General features: G+C 41.8%; 1 protein-coding gene across 5 annotated transcripts in view; it reads right to left on the bottom strand.

The window, feature by feature from the left end:
• LOC137375842 (biorientation of chromosomes in cell division protein 1-like) overlaps window positions 1-19,123 on the bottom strand; it is a 64,123-nt gene that overhangs the window by 29,283 nt on the left and 15,717 nt on the right. For 2 of the 5 annotated variants that reach the window (XR_010976076.1, XR_010976073.1), the window contains exons 4-5: window positions 17,831-18,288; window positions 14,691-15,579 (exon numbers count right to left, since the gene is read on the bottom strand). Coding sequence is in view for 1 of the 5 variants with exons in the window: in XM_068043380.1 (XP_067899481.1) it covers window positions 18,257-18,288 (32 nt within the window). In the remaining 4 variants the exon portion in view is untranslated. Of the gene's footprint in view, window positions 1-10,714; window positions 10,734-14,690; window positions 15,580-17,698; window positions 18,289-19,123 lie in introns of those variants that run through there. The other 3 variants (XR_010976075.1, XR_010976074.1, XM_068043380.1) reach the window with 3 other exon arrangements.

The raw sequence follows: 19,123 nt of genomic DNA, 5'->3' as shown, positions 1-19,123 counted from the left end.
TCAAACCGGGCAGACCCCGGTTAGTAAGGGTCTGTCCCGCCACAGTCCACCTGCTTCAATGGGTGCTTAGAGCTCAGGGTCATTGCCCGACAAGTGGACTGTAACACCGCACCAAACAGCACGACCAAAAAAGGAAAGAAGGTACCAACCCTTCATTTTGCAAGCTGGAACGTCAGAACCATGTGTCCTGGCCTGTCGGAAGACTTTATACAAATCAACGATTCTTGGAAGACCGCCATCATCAACAACGAGCTCAGTAGACTCAATGTGGACATTGCGGCACTTCAGGAGACACGCCTCCCTGCAAGCGGATCTCTAAGAGAGCAAGACTACACCTTCTTCTGGCAGGGTAGGGATCCTGAAGAACCAAGACAGCACCGAGTGGGCTTCGCCATCAGAAACTCTTTGCTCAGCATGATAGAGCCACCCTCAAATGGCTCGGAACGCAAACTGTCCATCCGACTGTTCACCGCCTCTGGTCTAGTACACCTACTCAGCATCTATGCTCCAACACTCTGCTCCCCACCTGAAGCTAAAGACCAGTTCTACGAGGAACTCCATAATATCATTAGTAGCATCCCCAACACCGAACACCTATTCCTGCTGGGGGACTTTAATGCCAGGGTTGGGGCCGACCATGACTCATGGTCCTCCTGCCTTGGGCGCTATGGCATTGGAAGGATGAATGGAATGGACAGAGACTTTTTGAGTTGTGTACCTATCATAACCTCTGCATCACCAACTCATTCTTTCACACTAAACCCTGTCACCAGGTTTCTTGGAGGCACCCAAGATCACGTTGTTGGCACCAGCTGGACCTCATCGTCACAAGGCGAGCCTCTTTAAACAATGTTCAAATCATACGCAGCTTCCACAGTGCGGACTGCGACACCGAACACTCCCTGGTGTGCAGCAAGGTTAGCCTCAAAGCAAAGAAGCTGCATCGTTCCAAGCAGAAGGGCCGCCCGCGCATCAACACTAGCAGAATTTCTCATCCACAGCTGTCACGCAAGTTTCTAAATTCACTTGAAAAAGCCCTCCAAAACACTCCCACAGGGGATGCAGAGCCGAAGTGGGCCCACATTAGAGACGCCATCTATGACTCAACAATGACCACCTATGGAAATTGTGTGAAGCGGAATGCAGACTGGTTTCAATCTCACATTGAAGAGATGGAACCTGTCATAGCCGCTAAGCGCATTGCACTGCTGAACTACAAGAAAGCTCCCAGCGAGTTAACATCCGTAGCAATTAAAGCAGCCAGAAGCGCTGTACAAAGAACAGCCAGGCGCTGCACAAATGACTACTGGCAACACCTATGCAGTCATATTCAGCTGGCCTCTGGCACAGGAAATATCAGAGGGATGTATGATGGCATTAAGAGAGCTTTTGGGCCAACAGTCAAGAAGATTGCACCCCTCAAATCTAAATCAGGGGACACAATCACTGACCAACGCAAGCAAATGGACCGCTGCGTGGAGCACTACCTAGAACTGTACTCCAGGGAAAACGTAGTCACTGAGACCGCCCTCAATGCAACCCAGTCTCTGCCAGTCATGGATGAGCTGGACGTACAGCCAACAAAATCGGAACTCAGTGATGCCATTGATTCTCTAGCCAGCGGAAAAGCTCCTGGGAAGGACAGCATTACCCCTGAAATCATCAAGAGTGCCAAGCCTGCTATACTTTCAGCTCTGCACGAACTGCTTTGTCTGTGCTGGGATGAGGGAGCAGTACCACAGGACATGCGCGATGCCAATATCATCACCCTCTATAAGAACAAGGGTGGCCGCGGTGACTGCAACAACTACCGTGGAATCTCCCTGCTCAGCAGAGTGGGGAAAGTCTTCGCTCGAGTCACTTTAAACAGGCTCCAGAAGCTGGCTGAGCAGGTCTATCCTGAGGCACAGTGTGGCTTTCGAGCAGAGAGATCCACCATTAACATGCTGTTCTCCCTTCGCCAGCTACAGGAGAAATGCCGTGAACAACAGATGCCCCTCTATGTTGCTTTCATTGATCTCACCAAAGCCTTTGGCCTCATCAGCAGGAGTGGTCTCTTCAGACTACTAGAAAAGATTGGATGCCCACCAAAGCTACTAAGTATCATCACCTCATTCCATGACAATATGAAAGGCACAATTCAGCATAACGGCGCCTCATCAGACCCCTTTCCAATCCTGAGCGGCGCGAAACAGGGCTGTGTTCTTGCACCTACACTGTTTGGGATCTTTTTCTCCTTGCTGCTCTCACATGCATTTAAGTCCTCAGAAGAAAGAATTTTCCTCCACACAAGATCAGGTGGCAGGTTGTTCAACCTTGCCCGTCTAAAAGCGAAGACCAAAGTACGGAAAGTCCTCATCAGGGAACTCCTCTTTGCTGACAATACTGCATTAACATCTCACACTGAAGAGTGTCTGCAGAGACTCATCGACAGGTTTGCGGCTGCCTGCATTGAATTTGGCCTAACCATCAGCCTCAAGAAAACGAAAATCATGGGACAGGACGTCAGAAATGCCCCATCCATCAATATCGGTGACCACACTCTGGAAGTGGTTCAAGAGTTCACCTACCTGGGCTCAACTATCACCAGTAGCCTGTCTCTCGATGCAGAATTAAACAAGCGCATGGGAAAGGCTTCCTCTGCTATGTCCAGACTGTGGGAAAATGGCGCACTGACACAGAACACAAAAGTCCAAGTGTATCAAGCCTGTGTCCTCACTACCTTGCTGTACGGCAGCGAGGCCTGAACAACGTACGTCAGCCAAGAGCGACGTCTCAATTCATTCCATCTTCGTTGCCTCCGGAGAATCCTTGGCATCAGGTGGCAGGACCGTACTACCAACACAGAAGTCGTCGAGGCGGCCAACATCCCCAGCCTATACACCCTACTAAGCCAGCGGCGCCTGAGATGGCTTGGCCGTGTGAGCCGCATGGATCCCCAAGGACATATTATACTGCAAGCTCGTCACTGGTACTAGACCCACCGGCCGTCCATGGCTCCGCTTTAAAGACGTCTGCAAACGCGACATGAAGTCCTGTGACATTGATCACAAGTCGTGGGAGTCAGTTGCCAGCGATCGCCAGAGCGGGGCTAAAGTGTGGCAAGTCGAAGAGACTTTGCAGTTGGCAGGAAAAAAGACAGAAGCGCAAGGGGAGAGTCAACTGTGTAACAGCCCCGACAACCAATTTTATCTGCAGCACCTGTGGAAGAGTCTGTCACTCTAGAATTGGCCTTTATAGCCACTCCAGGCGCTGCTGCACAAACCACTGACCACCTCCAGGCGCTTACCCATTGTCTCTCGAGACAAAGACGCCAAAGAAGAAGTTTCTCTCTCAAAAGCTTCAAGCTAAATTAATTCCTTAAAGAAATAACAAATTATTGATCTGCTGTGTTCATCCCTAGAAAAAAAGAGTTTAATACTACAACTGTTGAACTGAACTGCTGAATTCTTATATCTGGAAGGAACTTCGGATTCATTGGACCTTGGGAGACTGCAAGTGAACTTTGACAGTGTTGCATTAGAAGATCATTCATCAGGAAGTATAATCTGCAAAGACTTTTTCCTATTTTTTCAGACTGCTAATTAAAAACCAAACTACTGTTAGTTTGAGTATATGCATGCGAATTCAGTAGTTAGTTTTAAAAAAAAAGTTATAAGGTCTTTAGCTATTGATTTCTCTTAATAGTGTTTAAGATTTTAGTTTTTTTAAATAAACAGTTAATTTGTTGATATCTAAAGATACCTGGTTTGGTTTGCCTCATTTGGGAGGTACTGGATTGTTTCAATTTGGCTGCTGCTTTCTTCAATTTGGAAAGCTTAAAGAAATATGATGTGACCTGTGGAGCGATGGGACTGAATTGACAGTGTGTTGCTCCAACCACAATCAGAATCACATATTTTGAATGGGGGCTTTGTCCTGTGCAGTATTTGCACAGAAAACAGATGGAATGAGTCTGAGTTTTTCTCCTCAGGAAGAAACTTCCAGGATTGTAAGGCCTATGATTTTTCTTTTACTATTTTGAAGAGTTAGATAAAGGACATTATCGTGTAACGCATTCTAGTCACAAAATTGGCTGCTGCATTTCCTACTTTACAATAGTGGCTACACTTCAAATGTACTTCACTGTCTGGAAAGCACTTTGGGATATCCTGAGATTATAAAAGACGCTGGATGAATGAAAGTCTTTCTTTGTTTCAGTGAAAGCTCTCACAGTTGTCTCTTTAAAAATCTGACTGCCCATCTGTGGCAGTATCTTTATCTTCCTCAGTTCACAGCTGGAAAGGAATACAAGACATTTTGACACAACGGGTGTGGGGTGGGTATTGATTATTAAAACATGTTAATGATTTGTTTATTATTTACAGTCTTTAGAGAATATCCTTTTTTACATTTGGGAATAGACTTTGCATTCAAAACCCAATATTAAAAGCAACTTTTTCTAAATCCTTGCTGGAAAAAAGGTCAAAAACAAATGCCAAGTCAAGACACACATACGCAGTGGAGTCCGTGGAGATGGTTGCATTAAGTTTTCCATTATTTTAGTCAGTGACCAGAATCATAAAGGGCATCACAAGCAAGTAATTGATGGCCTGGATTTTGTGGTCAGCAGTGAAGCAAGGGCACTCAACCTGAAGAAAATGGCCCACAAAGATCTAGTGATCTCTGGTGGGAATTTTCCCTTTTCCCAAGGCAGTTTAATTCTCGTGTCAAGTCAAGGCGACTTGGTGTAAAGCAGCAGTGATGGCAGCAAGCAGGTAACCAACCAATCACATTGAAGTATATTCACACAGCAAACCAGGAAGCTAAAAGCACTTAAAATTCTTCACTTTTAATTTAAATTGTCAGATTGTGAAACGTATTGAGATAGAAGCTAAAATAAAAAATAGACTTTTAAGAAAAGAGAGAGCTATTTTTAAAAATGTGTAACTTTTTGCCATTGTAGAGAAATTTGACATTCCACAAATATAAAATTAGCTTTCCAGGACCAGTAAAGGCATTTTGCATTAATTATGAAGTTATACACCGTTAAAAACTCAGTTATATCTCATTCGACAAGGTGTAACTTTTTCCAAGGGTTTTTACAATGCGACTAACAATGCAGAAGTGGAGGTTCTCGCCAAATCGTAATTGCAAGGCAGACTGTGGGAACCTCGACAGCACATCCTATGGAGGAGCATCGACTCACTAACAGCAACTTCTGGATTTCCACATTACTCTTTCCATGTCCAAACTCCCAAAGTTGCTGTCAGTTTCACTGGAGTAATGATGGCAAATGCTGATAACTCCATCATTACTAAAGCAAAATCTAGGCTGATATGTAATGCCAGGCATTCCAAAGGATTAACAAATGTAATATTAAATTTATCTGGTGACAATCAACACGGAGTTACTGAAAAGTACCAAAATATACATCAATATATCCTGTTATTTAATGGCATGTTCATCATCATTACCCTCTGTCACGGCTTAAAATCATTGTTTGTTGGGTTTATGGTTAGTGAAGTTGGAGGAGCTTTGTTCCCCAATCTCCACATATTCCCTCAAAGGAAACCTTATTGTGCAAATGCATGTCTTTCAAAAGCACTGCACTATCAAAATTTACAACTGTTTCCTGACATCTATGCGAATGGACTGTCAATATATTAAAAAATCAAATATCACTTTTCCATTGTATGAGTATAAGCAAAGCCTTTGGCCTTGGCCCAATATTTATAGAAGGGGTGTGTATGTGTATGCAGGCTGGATTTTGTACTCGGTTGGAAGTCGGGTTCTGTGGCGGGGCCGGGGCAGCGGTGGGGTGCGGGGGGGTGGGGGGGGGGGCTTGCTGAGAATCGGCGCAAATTTATCCACCGTAACGTCGATTCCAATTTTCTCAGAGGTGGTGAAGTTCTGTGATGGCACCTCCGCCGCTCTGCGATGGGACCGTACTTTAAATATATTAAATTATGTTTTGCATGAATTAGTATTTATTTGCCACGATCCTACCAAAATAGACTAAGCCATTGCCCTCGTGACAACATTCATGCAATTAAACATCATGCATATTGGCATGCCGATGATGTCAGTGGTCACATTGGCAATATTGTATGGCTTATGCTGGAATTGAAAGACACAATCACCCCATGGTGGAACGTGGTTTTCGGACAATAAAGGCTGGTGATTGGCAGGAAAAGACATTTAAAGAAAGTAAACATGACATATCCGTCTCACCCATGAATATCCATTAGTGTCAAGGTGTCTTTTTAAAATGTTTGCGGGTGCTCCTTTGCGGTGTGACCTCTGCACTAGCAGCTGGACTGAAAGCAGGCTGCAGATCAGGATGCCCCTAGGTCTGGGACAGTACCTCGTGACTATCACCAGTGCACGACTGTCCTCAGGTGTCGTGGCTGCTGAAGCTGGACTCACTAGTGGAGGGGCTAAGGAGCCCATGTCCACACTCAAATCACCCTGAGGGGAGAGCACAGATCTGGAGCACAGCCTCTCCTCCTCCTTCCAAAAGCTCACTTCTCTCTGGAGAAGGACTAGGAGCAGGAACACTCTCCAGGGTCTGGGTCCTTCTCTTGCCCTGCCACCGCTGATTTGAAATCATGGCCAAGGCGAGGTTTGAGTCATGGCGCATCTGTGGATTGTGGCTCTCCATGAGGGTCACCAACCTCTTGATGGATGAGGTTCGTTTGTCTGGGACATGCCAGCAGTCATGGCATGGATGGACTCTTTCATCATCCACTCATGGTTGCGCATAGCCTCTGGCATCTCCGCCAGATGTTGCCTTATCTCTCCCTGCAACTCCAGTATGCCTTGTGCTGTCAACACCAGGGGCCTGTCATCAGCCTGGGGCTCAGCATGTCCTCTGACTCTCAGGGGCCTCGGCTGTCTCAGCCTCAGGCAGCTGCTCGGGCATGTGTGTGGTGCTCTCACCAGCTTGTGACCCCAAATCTAATGTTGATCAGATACCCACCAAGGTGCGAGTATCTGCCCTGGTGGAAGGTGCAGGAGTGTCATGGGACGGTGCATCCTCTAAGTGTTGCTCATCCTCAGTGGTTGTTGTTGTTTCTTTGGTATCTCCAAGCATTTGTGAGTGCTGTCCTGATAGATACAATATGAAGAACAGACATTTAGGTGTTATGGTACTCGTCACAATGATGACAGCATTACATTTCTACATAAAATGTAATTTCGATTCATTCTGTGTTTGTCAATAATCACTCTCTTCAACTGGGATTGAGCTCGGTGTCCGATATGGCATGTGCTCCTTGAATTCCTGCTAACTCCAGCCCCTCCTATTCGGCCTGAGACAGAGGCGGCAGGTTGGGCACCCCGCCACCTGCCCAGGCCGCCTCCCTGCTGTTGTGGGCCCTCTTCTCTTGAAAGAACAAGGGTGCAGTTACTGTTAAGTTTCAAACATCTCCACAGCATGTCAATGCTAACATGGGCCCCTCTTCTGCACCTGGGGGTGTCGCTGCTCTGATACCTTATATGTCATGCGTCTAAGCTGGGCTAAAATAGAAATGAGGGAGACTGGTCTCACTTATGCAGTCAGTAATCTGCTATCATTACACTATGATCTTCCTATCATTAGAATGGTTGTGTCAACCGTGCACCTTTACGCTTGTGGGCAAGCAGATTGCAGCAAACTATGTAGAACCGCGCAACTTATCTTGGCTGAGCATAGGAGGACATTGACCCTCTTCCTGCACTGGACTCAGTTGCAACGGGTGACATCACGGCTGCTAACCTTCTCTGCAATCCCCGTCCAGGCTTGCTTGGTAAGGCAGGAGGACATATTCTTGCCATCGCTGGGGAAGAGGACCTGCCACCTTTCCCTCGCAAATTGGGGGAGAATCAGCAGGTAGGCATTACTGAACCATGGGGCCACCCTTGCTCTTACATTTGGGGGTGGGGGTGGGGGTGGTGGTGGTGGGGAACGTTTACTGAGATGCAAAATGATGGCAAAACGAAGAAGTGTTGCTGCAACAAACTGGAATTGATTGCAAGGAGAGTAAATGCAGGACTGGCAGCCTTTTAAAGATGGCGTCAACACCTAATCTAACATCAGGTGATGTCGTTCACAGTGTCGCCAGTGCCACCCCCGCCACTAGATTGGGGGGGGGGGGACGGCCGCCATCATTGTGCTAAGTGACCACCCATCCGTCATCACAGGTGGGACGGCCAACATTTTGCGCATCCACCGCCGCTCCTGTCAGCGCGATTACAAAATCCAGCCCTTTGAGATGGAGAAAGGTACTTACATTCCATCTCTCCAGGAGATGAAAAAATGTAACCTTATAGGAAACATACGTTTGTCAATTTCAACTCATGGAACCCCATTTCAGATCTCTCCAGAACCAGGGAGCCACTGCGTTTAAAGAAGCACCTGAAAACAGTTCCATAGCAATTCCAGAATGGGCCTGTATGCCCATCAGGCACTCAATTAACCATTCTTCGTTGGAAAATCTGTACAGGACAGCTCTTAGAAAAAGTCAACGTAACATAATACTCACCTTAGTAAAAATTCATTGCAACATTAAGATGGGTATAACCTTGGATGTGCTGATAAAAAATGACTTTACAAGCTGGATCTGTACTGGTGAGTAAACCATTGACATTTAGCACTTTCCAAATATGATCGAATTCTATTTTAAGACGACAGTTGAACTATAAAACTCCTAGTCTCTACAGTGGGGTAAAATATAAAGCAAAAGCTTCAGTTGGATATCTTTTCAGGCTTCAAATGCCCAGACTTAGAATCAAATTCATCATTATCTAATCTAAATGAAGGATGATATATTGTACAATTTGACAAAAGCTGGCTACATTAGTTAGCAGCAAGCTAGCTGAAAGCAGGTTGAAGATAAACAATGGGGGATGGTATTTTGTATTTTGTCAAGTTTGAGATGCTGTGAAGGGCATTTTATTTTCATAAAACATTGCTTTTCATATATTAAATGCATCACATAGATTTTTTTTAAAAATGCATTTATAGGGCATGTATTTTGCTTAATACATAGTTAGTTATAAATTATAATTCCTGGTAAATACCAGGAAATAATACAGCTACCATTTGTTCATCCATTTATTTCCTTACAAGCTTTCCCCTCAATGTGGCTTCCTTCAGTTCAGATAGCAGGGCATCCTGCCTAAGAAGCTCTCCATGACTGCCCTGATAAGCTAATAGGATTCTTTTTTCTTGCCCTCCTTTAAGCATCATCAGTTTATCTCCCTCCAGGCAGAAAACTTTGCTTCTGTGAGCCACTCCAATAACAGACTGATCATGAGCTCTCAAAAACTTGTTACAACTCTGCCAAGTGTATTTGAATGGCACGCAGCCACCAGATATATTAATTTAAAGCCAAGGCTTCGTTTAGAGTTCACTTGTGGAGAAGGTGGATAGGAGGAAGAAAACAGAGATTCTGAGACAAGTTGTAGCTGAAGGCTTGGTTCAGAAATTTATATTAAAATAAATGATATGCAATATGAGGGTGTATCTTGCATTCCTGAAGTGATGTATTGTGGTCCTAATATTTTGTAAGAGATACTGGGCACAGAATTTTCCAGCTATTAACTGAGGATTATTCAATAAATCTGCTGTAATTATAGTTGATCCTTTTGTGTGAATGCCCTGAGACAGCTGTTGCCAGCAAAAAACCTGACTAACAACTGTGAAACCCCCAGGTACAACCAAAGCAGTATAAATAAATACAAAATATCAAAAGGAATTTCAATGTTGCAATTCAGGACACACAAGGTGGTTACCATTGTTTTTGGTTAATTTACTTTGTCAGGTCAATATGTTTGAGCACTTGTCATATTTTCTATGTTTTGAATCAATATAAAAAAGATGGAGATAGATGGTTTTTGTTCTATTGTCTTTCACAGAGCCAAGCAGACATTTTGTCATCTAAATATAAAGTTTATGTGCAACATAAAAAAAACTGTTTTGAATACATTGAGTTTTAACACACTTCATGGAATAGTTCAAGTAAATATTGACCCAAGGCTCATTTGTGATCCAGTGTCATACCCTTGCTCAAAGTAAACCAGCCATTGCTCTTATTTCAGATTTGTTTTTTTCTTTGTACCTTAGGCCCTTCTCTCTGCTGGGTTCCATTTTATAGGTGCCTTTTCTGTTCCAATAGTTTCCTCCTGCTTCTACAATGTCAACATTTCTATCGTACCTCCAGTAGGAGGAAAAAAACAGATTCTGGGACAAGTTGTAGCTGAAGGCTTGGTTCAGAAATTTATATCCAGCTAATCCAAGCAACTATTTCAAAATATGTTGCAGGACTCAAAGGACACAATAGAGCACAAATTATTTTCCAAATTATCATCCCATTGACATTCATTGGCATTACCAATCGGCGAATCCCCCACCATCAACATTCTGAGAGTCACCATTAACCACAAACCCATGAATGCTGTAGCTATTGGAGCAGGTCCGAGCCTTACTATGCTGCAGCTAGTAGTTCACTTCGTGATATACCTAAAGCTTCTGCACCATCTACAAGGAACAGGCAGGAGCGTGATGGAATATGCTTCACTTGCCTGGATGTCTGCAGCTGGAACAATTCTCAAGAAGCTCAATACTATCCAGCAGCCCGTTTAATCAATATCCCATTCACCACCTTGAACATTCATTACCTCCACGACCAGTGCACACTGCAGGCATGGTGCATTATCTACAGGATGCTCTGCAGCTATTCACCAAGCTTCTTCGACAGCACCTCCCCCACCTAGAAGGATAAGGGGATGCATGGGAACACCATCACTTCCAAATTACGCACAATCCCGATGTGGACTTTTATCATTGTTATATAGGTATAGTCACTGGGTCAAGCACCCTAACAGCACAGTCCCTTCGCAGCATGCACTGTAGCAGTTCAAAACCACCTTCTCAAGGGCAACAAATGCTGGCCGTGCTAATGATGCCCATAACCAGAGAATGAATTTTTAAAAAAAGATATGAAACTGCATTATACTCCATATTATGTAAAGTAGTAATAGGCACTTTAAAAAGTTTAAAATTTGTAACGATTAATTAACAAATTATCTCTCCACACCTCTCTCATGTTTCTGTTCCCCACCAGTCTCCCACCCTCTCACTTTGACAACCTGTTTTTCTTTGCCTTCTCTTAGTTCCCACGCCAAGCACTAATCCCTGCCGACTTTCCTCTAGGTCTCTGTACTCCACCCATTACCTCCCCTTAATGGAGAGGCTTAGATGAGGAGCACACTGAGCAGCTACAGGTGTAAATTATGTCCAGCTAATCTGTTGTGCAGCATATTGAAAGAACTACACTGTGCCCCAAGACATTAATTTAAAGTCAGACAATTGGTACATTTATTTCAACATGTGATTCATTTTTACATTGGAAGTGAATGTTTATTTTGGTAATTATTTTTAAGTTATATTGTAGTTCTGATAGAAATGGCGAGCATACATTTTTGGGGGGGGTAAATCTGAAAGTATTATTCTATTCAAAATTTGGTAATCTATGAAGCCACCTTTTTAAAATACAACATTTTGGATGCCAAGACCATTGTAAACGCAGGTACGGCATGCAATTTATATACACAAAATACTTAATGCATTTGGCATATTCTTATCAAATGTTAGCTTTCTAAAAGATTCATTCAGATTGACATGTTAATAATGTTAAACAGTAGAGTTAACTACACATGAATAATGTTTATAGCATCAGGACTCCTTTTAAATTAAAACCAGTATAATTTTACTGGGCCCATTTCAATTTTTTTAGTACTATGTCAAAACAGGAAGTGCTAATAATATCATTTGGGGTCTGGCCACCCAGTCAGATAATGAGGGAGCAGGATTAACAGGATTGATGCTGTATCTTCTTTGGGTTTATCATTGTGTATTTAGCAATGCTATTTCAGCACAATCCACCTGAGTAAACTCACCATGTTCATCAACATCAGGATATCAACACATACAGTTTGATTTTTCGTTAATTTAGAAACAGACAGAGCATGATGTTAACATTTATTTAGAGTATGAGTTTTTTTTTAAAGTCCATTAAAATATCAAAAATAAACTCCTGTGATTGAAAGATCTCAGCCTAGAATTTTCATTTAATAGATTCAACTGTAAAATTCTGAAAAATATTACATTTTTATTTTTGATGCTTCTTTTCCTGCTGCTTAAGTCACCCACCATTTGCAAATTGTCCGTTTAATTGTCATGAACTTGTATGTTTGTGGTGCACTCTGGTGATTGTAATTCTAGAAGATGACAACCACTATTCCCCATAATGCAACTCAAACACAGTTTTCAAGATAAGCTGGAAATTCACTAAATTTGAACTTAGCCACTGAGATATTTTAGCTATATGTGAATTTATGTCCCAAGGACGCGTCTAATTTGCAACACTTGACAGATACGGTCTATGCTTATGACTGTTCTTTAAATATATAACTTAGATTTTGTCCACGATGAGAAAGAAAATAAATCACACCAATTTTCATATCTTGCAGTAAACTTTTATTTTGGTAGAAAGGAAAAATTTACAATGTTCAATTTTATTGAACTTATCCAAAAGTTGCATTTGCACTTTAAGTATAACATTAATCAAAAATGACATTTGGGTATCTTTTGCACAACATGAAAATGTTGATTAGGTTTCTCTGATCTCGCTCAAAATCATTTTAATTATAAATAGTGAATTTTGCAGTTTTTCATTTCAGAACTAATACTAGATCTTTTTCGATTTTAGTTAAGCCACAAGATTAGGAAAGTGTAACATGACTTTTAATGGAACAGTAAAACAGTAGGGATGTGAAAAAAAGTGTGTAATTTACACCATTGCAAAACTGCTAATTCACAATTACCAAAAATGTAACCACAGAAATTTACTACCTACTGGGACCAATGAACATGGATTTGGACTTCTTGTGGCATACTCAAAGTGAAGTGAACTTAACCCAGAAATATGGCCCTTAACAATGTTAGCATCTAATTTAGAAAAATAATTGCGATAAGCTATTACACCAAGGTCACAAGATATTCAAGGCATCTAAGAGCCAGCATATATATTTCACGGCAATAAAAATTATATAGGTCAACCAGACCTAGTGAGCAACACAATTTTGGACTTTACTACAAATTTAACCTTAGATACTGAATGCTAGAACAATGGGTGCTTCTATGCACCTTTTACAACACTAAAGATGTGTAACCAAGCATTTGTGAGGGACCAGCCCTGCAATTAGTTCACAGAACCAGCAATTCTACATCATTTGTAACTTTTATAAATGGTACCCTGCTGACTCTTAGTCTAGACAAAAAGATATTTATGGCTTTCAGTGACTTACAGGTGGTCTACTGTGTACAGAGTTCTGTGAATGCATAGTCTTAGTGATCCAGTGATTCAACTAAAATTTCAGAACTGTACAAAAATATTGGAAGCACTAAAGGTTTCCAACTAACTCACATTGATACATGGCAAAGTGTAACCCTTTTTAATAGAAATTAACCACTTTGTTTTCAAGGAGGCAAATACCTGTCTTTAAGGATCTCTGTGTAATACAAATGGCTCAAATGACTTAAATTGACCACATAAAATAAATACACAGGAAAAAGAAATTTTAAAAACCCTGAGCATTTTGGGATTTTACTCTCCCATAATTTACTTCACATTTAAATGTCCCAGCACCAGGAGAAATTATCTTGAGATGTGTCTGAAAATTACAAAATTAACTCCTGAAATGATATAATAAAAGCAAAATACTGCAGATGCTGGAAATCTGAAATAAAAACAAGAAATGCTGGAAATACTCAGCAGGTCTGGCAGCATCTGTGGAGAGAGAAGCAGAGTTAACGTTTCAGGTCAGTGACCCTTCTTCAGAACTGGCAAATATTAGAAATGTAAAACGTCATAAGCAAGTAAAGGGGGTGGGGCAAGAGATAACAAAGAAGAAGGTGTAGATAGGACAAGGCCCAGGCCCCAAACACTCCTTTCAGGTGAAGCAGCGATTTACTTGTACTTCTTTCAATGTAGTATACTGTATTCGCTGCTCACAATGTGGTCTCCTCTACGCTGGGGAGACCAAACGCAGACTGGATGACCGCTTTGCGGAACACCTCTGCTCAGTCCGCAAGCAGGACCCCAAGCTTCCGGTTGCTTGCCATTTCAACACTTCCCCCTGCTCTCATGCTCATATCTCTGTCCTGGGATTGCTGCAGTGTTCCAGTGAACATCAACGCAAGCTCGAGGAACAGCATCTCATTTACCGATTAGGCACACTACAGCCTGCTGGACTGAACATTGAGTTCAATAATTTCAGAGCATGACGGGCCCCCCATTTTACTTTTATTTTTAGTTATTTTTTCTTTTTCCTTTTTAAATTTTTTTTTGTGTTTATTTTATTTCATCTTAGTTTGTTCAGTTTGCTTACCCACTATTTTTTTCCATGTTTGTACTTGCGGCTGTTCAATATTCAGTCCGTTAACACCCTATCTGTACTAATGCTTTGTCTTTCAACACACCATTAACATATTGTTTGCCTTTGCTCTACGACCTTCTGGCCAGCTATTCTGTGACCTTGTCCTATCTACACCTTCTCCTTTGTTATCTCTTGCCTCACCCCCGCTTTACTTGCTTATAACCTTTTACATTTCTAATATTTGCCAGTTCTGAAGAAGGGTCACTGACCTGAAACGTTAACTCTGCTTCTCTCTCCACAGATGCTGCCAGACCTGCTGAGTATTTCCAGCATTTGCTTTTATTCCTGAAATTATACGCTTGATAAAATATGGAGAGGTTACTACAAAACAAATACATGCTCAGAATGCAACATATATTTGGGTTCTCCCCAAGTTTTATGCCAGTGGCCAAAACCATACTTGCTGGTTCAACCCGAACCACTAATCCTTGTTAATTTATTGGCCAATTTTCTTCCCTTCTCTCCTGAAAGAACTGATTTGCTCAAGAGGCCATTTTGCACAGTCAAACTTACAAAATTGAGAGCTCGTAGGGTACTTGACCATTGAGGTGGGTATGCTCCTGCATAGCTTAGTACTAAACAAGGTGTTACCATTTCACAAGTTATCTGGGGAGATCTTCCTATTTTAAACAATAGGGGCTAAGCATTCAGATCTTTGCCTTTTGATGCTTAATGCTGAATTATTGCACATTTCTAATGATCCAAATCTTTGCTTCAGCTTTCAGTCACCTGAATTTTGCTAAAAGCAAAAGCAGAAACTCATAATTAAGGTGAAAATCTGAATCTTAAACTTCAGAAGCTTCACAGCCCCCAGGCCCATACCACCAGAATGTCTTCTGCATCATTTCAGGCAAGCACTGTACAAAATGACGAAACCTCATGCTTGATTATTCCCGCTGAAATTCAAATCAATAACCGGGAGTGAATGGGTGTGATAGTCACGAGGTACTGTCATCATTCCCACTGATATTTTCTCAAGGAGAACCCAGATATTACTGTAAAATGAAAATTCAGAATCATCTGGTAAATGTGCAAAATAATACATTTCATTACCTGTGGAAGGGGGGAAAAAAACTGTGTCTAGGGAAGTTTTCGAAATTAGTCTTCAAAACTATCCTGGAAAAGAAACCAAATCAAAGTTAGTTTCAAAAATTGCACAAACCTTAAGGCTTTTAATTTGCCTTAATTTATACCTTCCTTTATCCACAGAACACTTTAAGGCAGCAGTTCATACTCATGTATGAAAGCCAGTGACCATGAAGCAACAGCTCTAATAGGTCTGGACAATGAGACAGCCGATTCAATTGCAGGAGGCATCACTGTTGCGCTTGAATCTGCCCTCTCATCCAACGTCCACAAGTATGCACTTACAGTAGTGGTTACAATCAGGAGCAGGTACCCTGACTTTCTAATACCAGGGACTCTGAAGCCAGCTCTAGTATCCCATCCTGCTGAAGATTCCCCAAGTTAGCACAGACCAGAGATTGAATCTGAGGCCTTCTAGCTATCTATCCTGGTGCCAGAATTGTAGGTCCACAAAGAAATTTCTCTACTGTCCGTCACTGGGGTAAAGAATCTGAATTTAGCAGTGTAAATACAGGGAGCCAACTCAAATACCAGGCTCACAGAATTGGAACTAGGATGAGTGCCAATGTAAAAATGGCAAGCGTGTGATACAGTCCCATCTCCCATACATCTCGCCCAATGGAGCTGTGCGTTTTGCACGGCATTGCAGTTATATGGCAGAGCGCAAAGCCCAACTAGTGCAAGGTTGCTTCAAGGATCTGGTCCATCACTTTTTTCCTAAAGCGTAGTTGCATTCAGACCATGGTTCTGATTTTGGAATTCTATTACCTGTTCTGCATTGATGTGTACACAAAGCCATTTTGTGCCAATGCAAACGCAGTACTGTAAACTGGCCTGCACTGGGAGAGGCTTGTGCAGATTTTTTTTTTAAGTTACAAAAACAAAGCGAACAAATTGTCCAGGCAGGATTTTCTTGGTTCGAACTCCTCATGCTCAGTCACAATGAGAAAGTTTAGATTTAGATTACAGTTGGTAATTAAGTAGCAAATCTGCCAAGACGCAGCATGAAAGATGGAGAAATATCTAGCATTGCTTCTACACCATCAGATAGCTTGCATGCAAGTGACATTTTAGTAACCTCAAATTATGCAACAATTAAATTCCTATTACATCTAATCTTCCAAAAGTTATGATGCAATACTGCTTCAGCCTCAGCTGGAGTATTGTGTCCAATGCTGGGCACCACACTTTAGGAAGGATGTGATGGCATTGGAGAGTGTGCAGAAAAGATTTATGGGAATTGCTCCAGGGATGAGGGACTTCAGTTGTGTGGACAGATTGGAGAAGCTGGTTTGTTCTCCTTATGGAAGAGAAGGTTGAGAGAAGATTTGATAAAGGTGTTCAAAATCATGAAGGGTCTGGACAGAGTAGATAAGGAGAACTGTTCCCATTGACAGAAGGATCGAGAATCAGAGGACACCGATTGAAGGTGATTGGCAAAAGAAGCAACGGCGACATGCGGAAAAACTTTTTTTTAATGCAGAGTGTGGTTAGGATCTGGAATGTACTGCCTGAGAGTGATGTGGAAGCAGATTCAATCGTGGCTTGCAAAAGTGCAGTGGATAATTATCTGAGGAGAAAAAATTTGCAGGGCTACAGGGAAAAGGCAGATGAGTGGGACTAGCTGAGTCGCTCTTAGAAAGCCAGCATGGACATGATGGGCCAAATGCCCTCCTTCCGTGCTATAACCATTCTATAATTCTATAATACAATAGTTGACTTTTCCAACACCAAAAAGGGAAAAGGAAAGTCCAGGAGTCAGTTGCATTAAGACGGCATCTCTTGTTCTCTTCCCAACACAATGCTTTTTCTGGGAATGTACGAGACAGAACAAAACTGCAATTGTAAATCTGGACAAAGCATGCAGCTAAGTAATTACCGTAGTTTTCAATGTACAAAGATCTGGTTTAATTGTAAGAAAAAAAGCTATAAATTCAGCTGCATAAATCCTCTAGAACAAATAGAAGCTTTGAATGCCACATTTCTGAAGTAACATCGTATCTAAAGGTGTCATGGAAAATGATTTAATCCTTTCAGTACTGAATTTATGTAGCCAATCTTAAATTACTGGCATACAGGGTCCATAAACTGGTGTCCCACAAATAATTGAGTGGAGAATGTTTTAAAGATGACAACAAAAGCACAGAATAGAAAATGTTTTTATTTACAGCATTCTCTGAACCCATAAAAAATTAAACTTGTATTTTGGTGCAAAAAAGCTACAGTAGTCCTCAAAGGGTTAACTGCACAATATATTTATTCTTTTAGAAAAGGGAATTACCTTTTGGGTAGGTTGATTACTATTTTTCAGGAAAAAAATTGGAAATTAAAAAAAATCCCATCGCCTCAGTGTACGTCCTCCTTCAATAGAAGCCACAATTTGTCCAGTTATAATAGAATATTTTCTTCCTTTACTCTGATCATCTTAATTTTTCTTCAAAGTTTGAAATGGTGCTCAAAGCGTCACAGGATCTATTCATATCGGATCTCCAAAGTCCCCAAATTCTTTGTCTGTAATTAAGATCCATCAAATACCATTTTTTCCTCAGTGCCCCGTTCCTATCATTTCTTCTAAATAACATGACGATGCAGCAATGCTGCTGTAAACAGTAGATAGCATTCAACTTGGTATATCCTATATAAGCATCTTTGCCCCATAGTCAAATTTATTCTTGACTGACCATGCAACTACAGCTGAAAGTCATTGTTATGCTGGTGCTAGGGCATTTGAAGTGTTACCTGCAAGAAAAAAAAAGTTTTCAATACTAATATGCAGACAGAATTTAAATGTGAACTTTATACATTTCAATAGATCCAAATAATTTCTTACATTTAGGCAATCACACACAGCATTAATTATTTCAAATTAGTCAAAACTGTGCTGCCTGTACAACATTAAGCCCTGCTCACCCATCATTCCATTCTCACTACCCGATACTGGCTTCCTGTCCCCCAGCGTATTACATTTAAAAGCTATTTCCTGGTGTTCAAATACCTCTATGGCTTTGCCCCATCCTATCTCTGCAACATCTTCCATAAGTGCTTTTGCCCTACACCCTTCACTTTTGACACTGGCCTTTTGTGCATGCCCCATTCCCCTTGCTCTGTATCGAGCTTCAGCTGTCTAAGTGCTACTCTCTAGAAACCACCATTTATACTCCTTTAGCGTATCACTTTTTTCTCCACCTTTATAAACAAACATTCTCAAACCCCATCTTTTTGACCGTTTTCAGTCACCCATCCAAACTCTCGCACAATGCATGGGACCCTTGGAAGATGCGACTGGAGAACTGATAACGGGGAAGAGGGAAAAGGCAGATAATTTAAACCAACGTTTTGCATCGGTCTTCATGGTGGAGGACACTATAAACATCCCACAGATATCAGATAAGCAAGGAGCTAATGGGAGGAAAGATCTTCTAACAGTCTCTATCATGAGGGACAAAGTATTTGACAAACTAATGGGACGAAAGGCAGACAAGTCGCCAGGACCTGATGGCCTGCATCCAAGGGTTTTAAAGGAAGTGGAGAGATAGTGGAGGCATTGGTCGAAATATTCCAGAACTTACAGGAT

This window comes from Heterodontus francisci, chromosome 12 (genome assembly GCF_036365525.1).
Source record: "Heterodontus francisci isolate sHetFra1 chromosome 12, sHetFra1.hap1, whole genome shotgun sequence".
Lineage (NCBI taxonomy): Eukaryota > Metazoa > Chordata > Chondrichthyes > Heterodontiformes > Heterodontidae > Heterodontus > Heterodontus francisci.
Note: the sequence above shows the minus strand (reverse complement) of the source record. Positions and strands in the feature narration are given on the sequence as shown.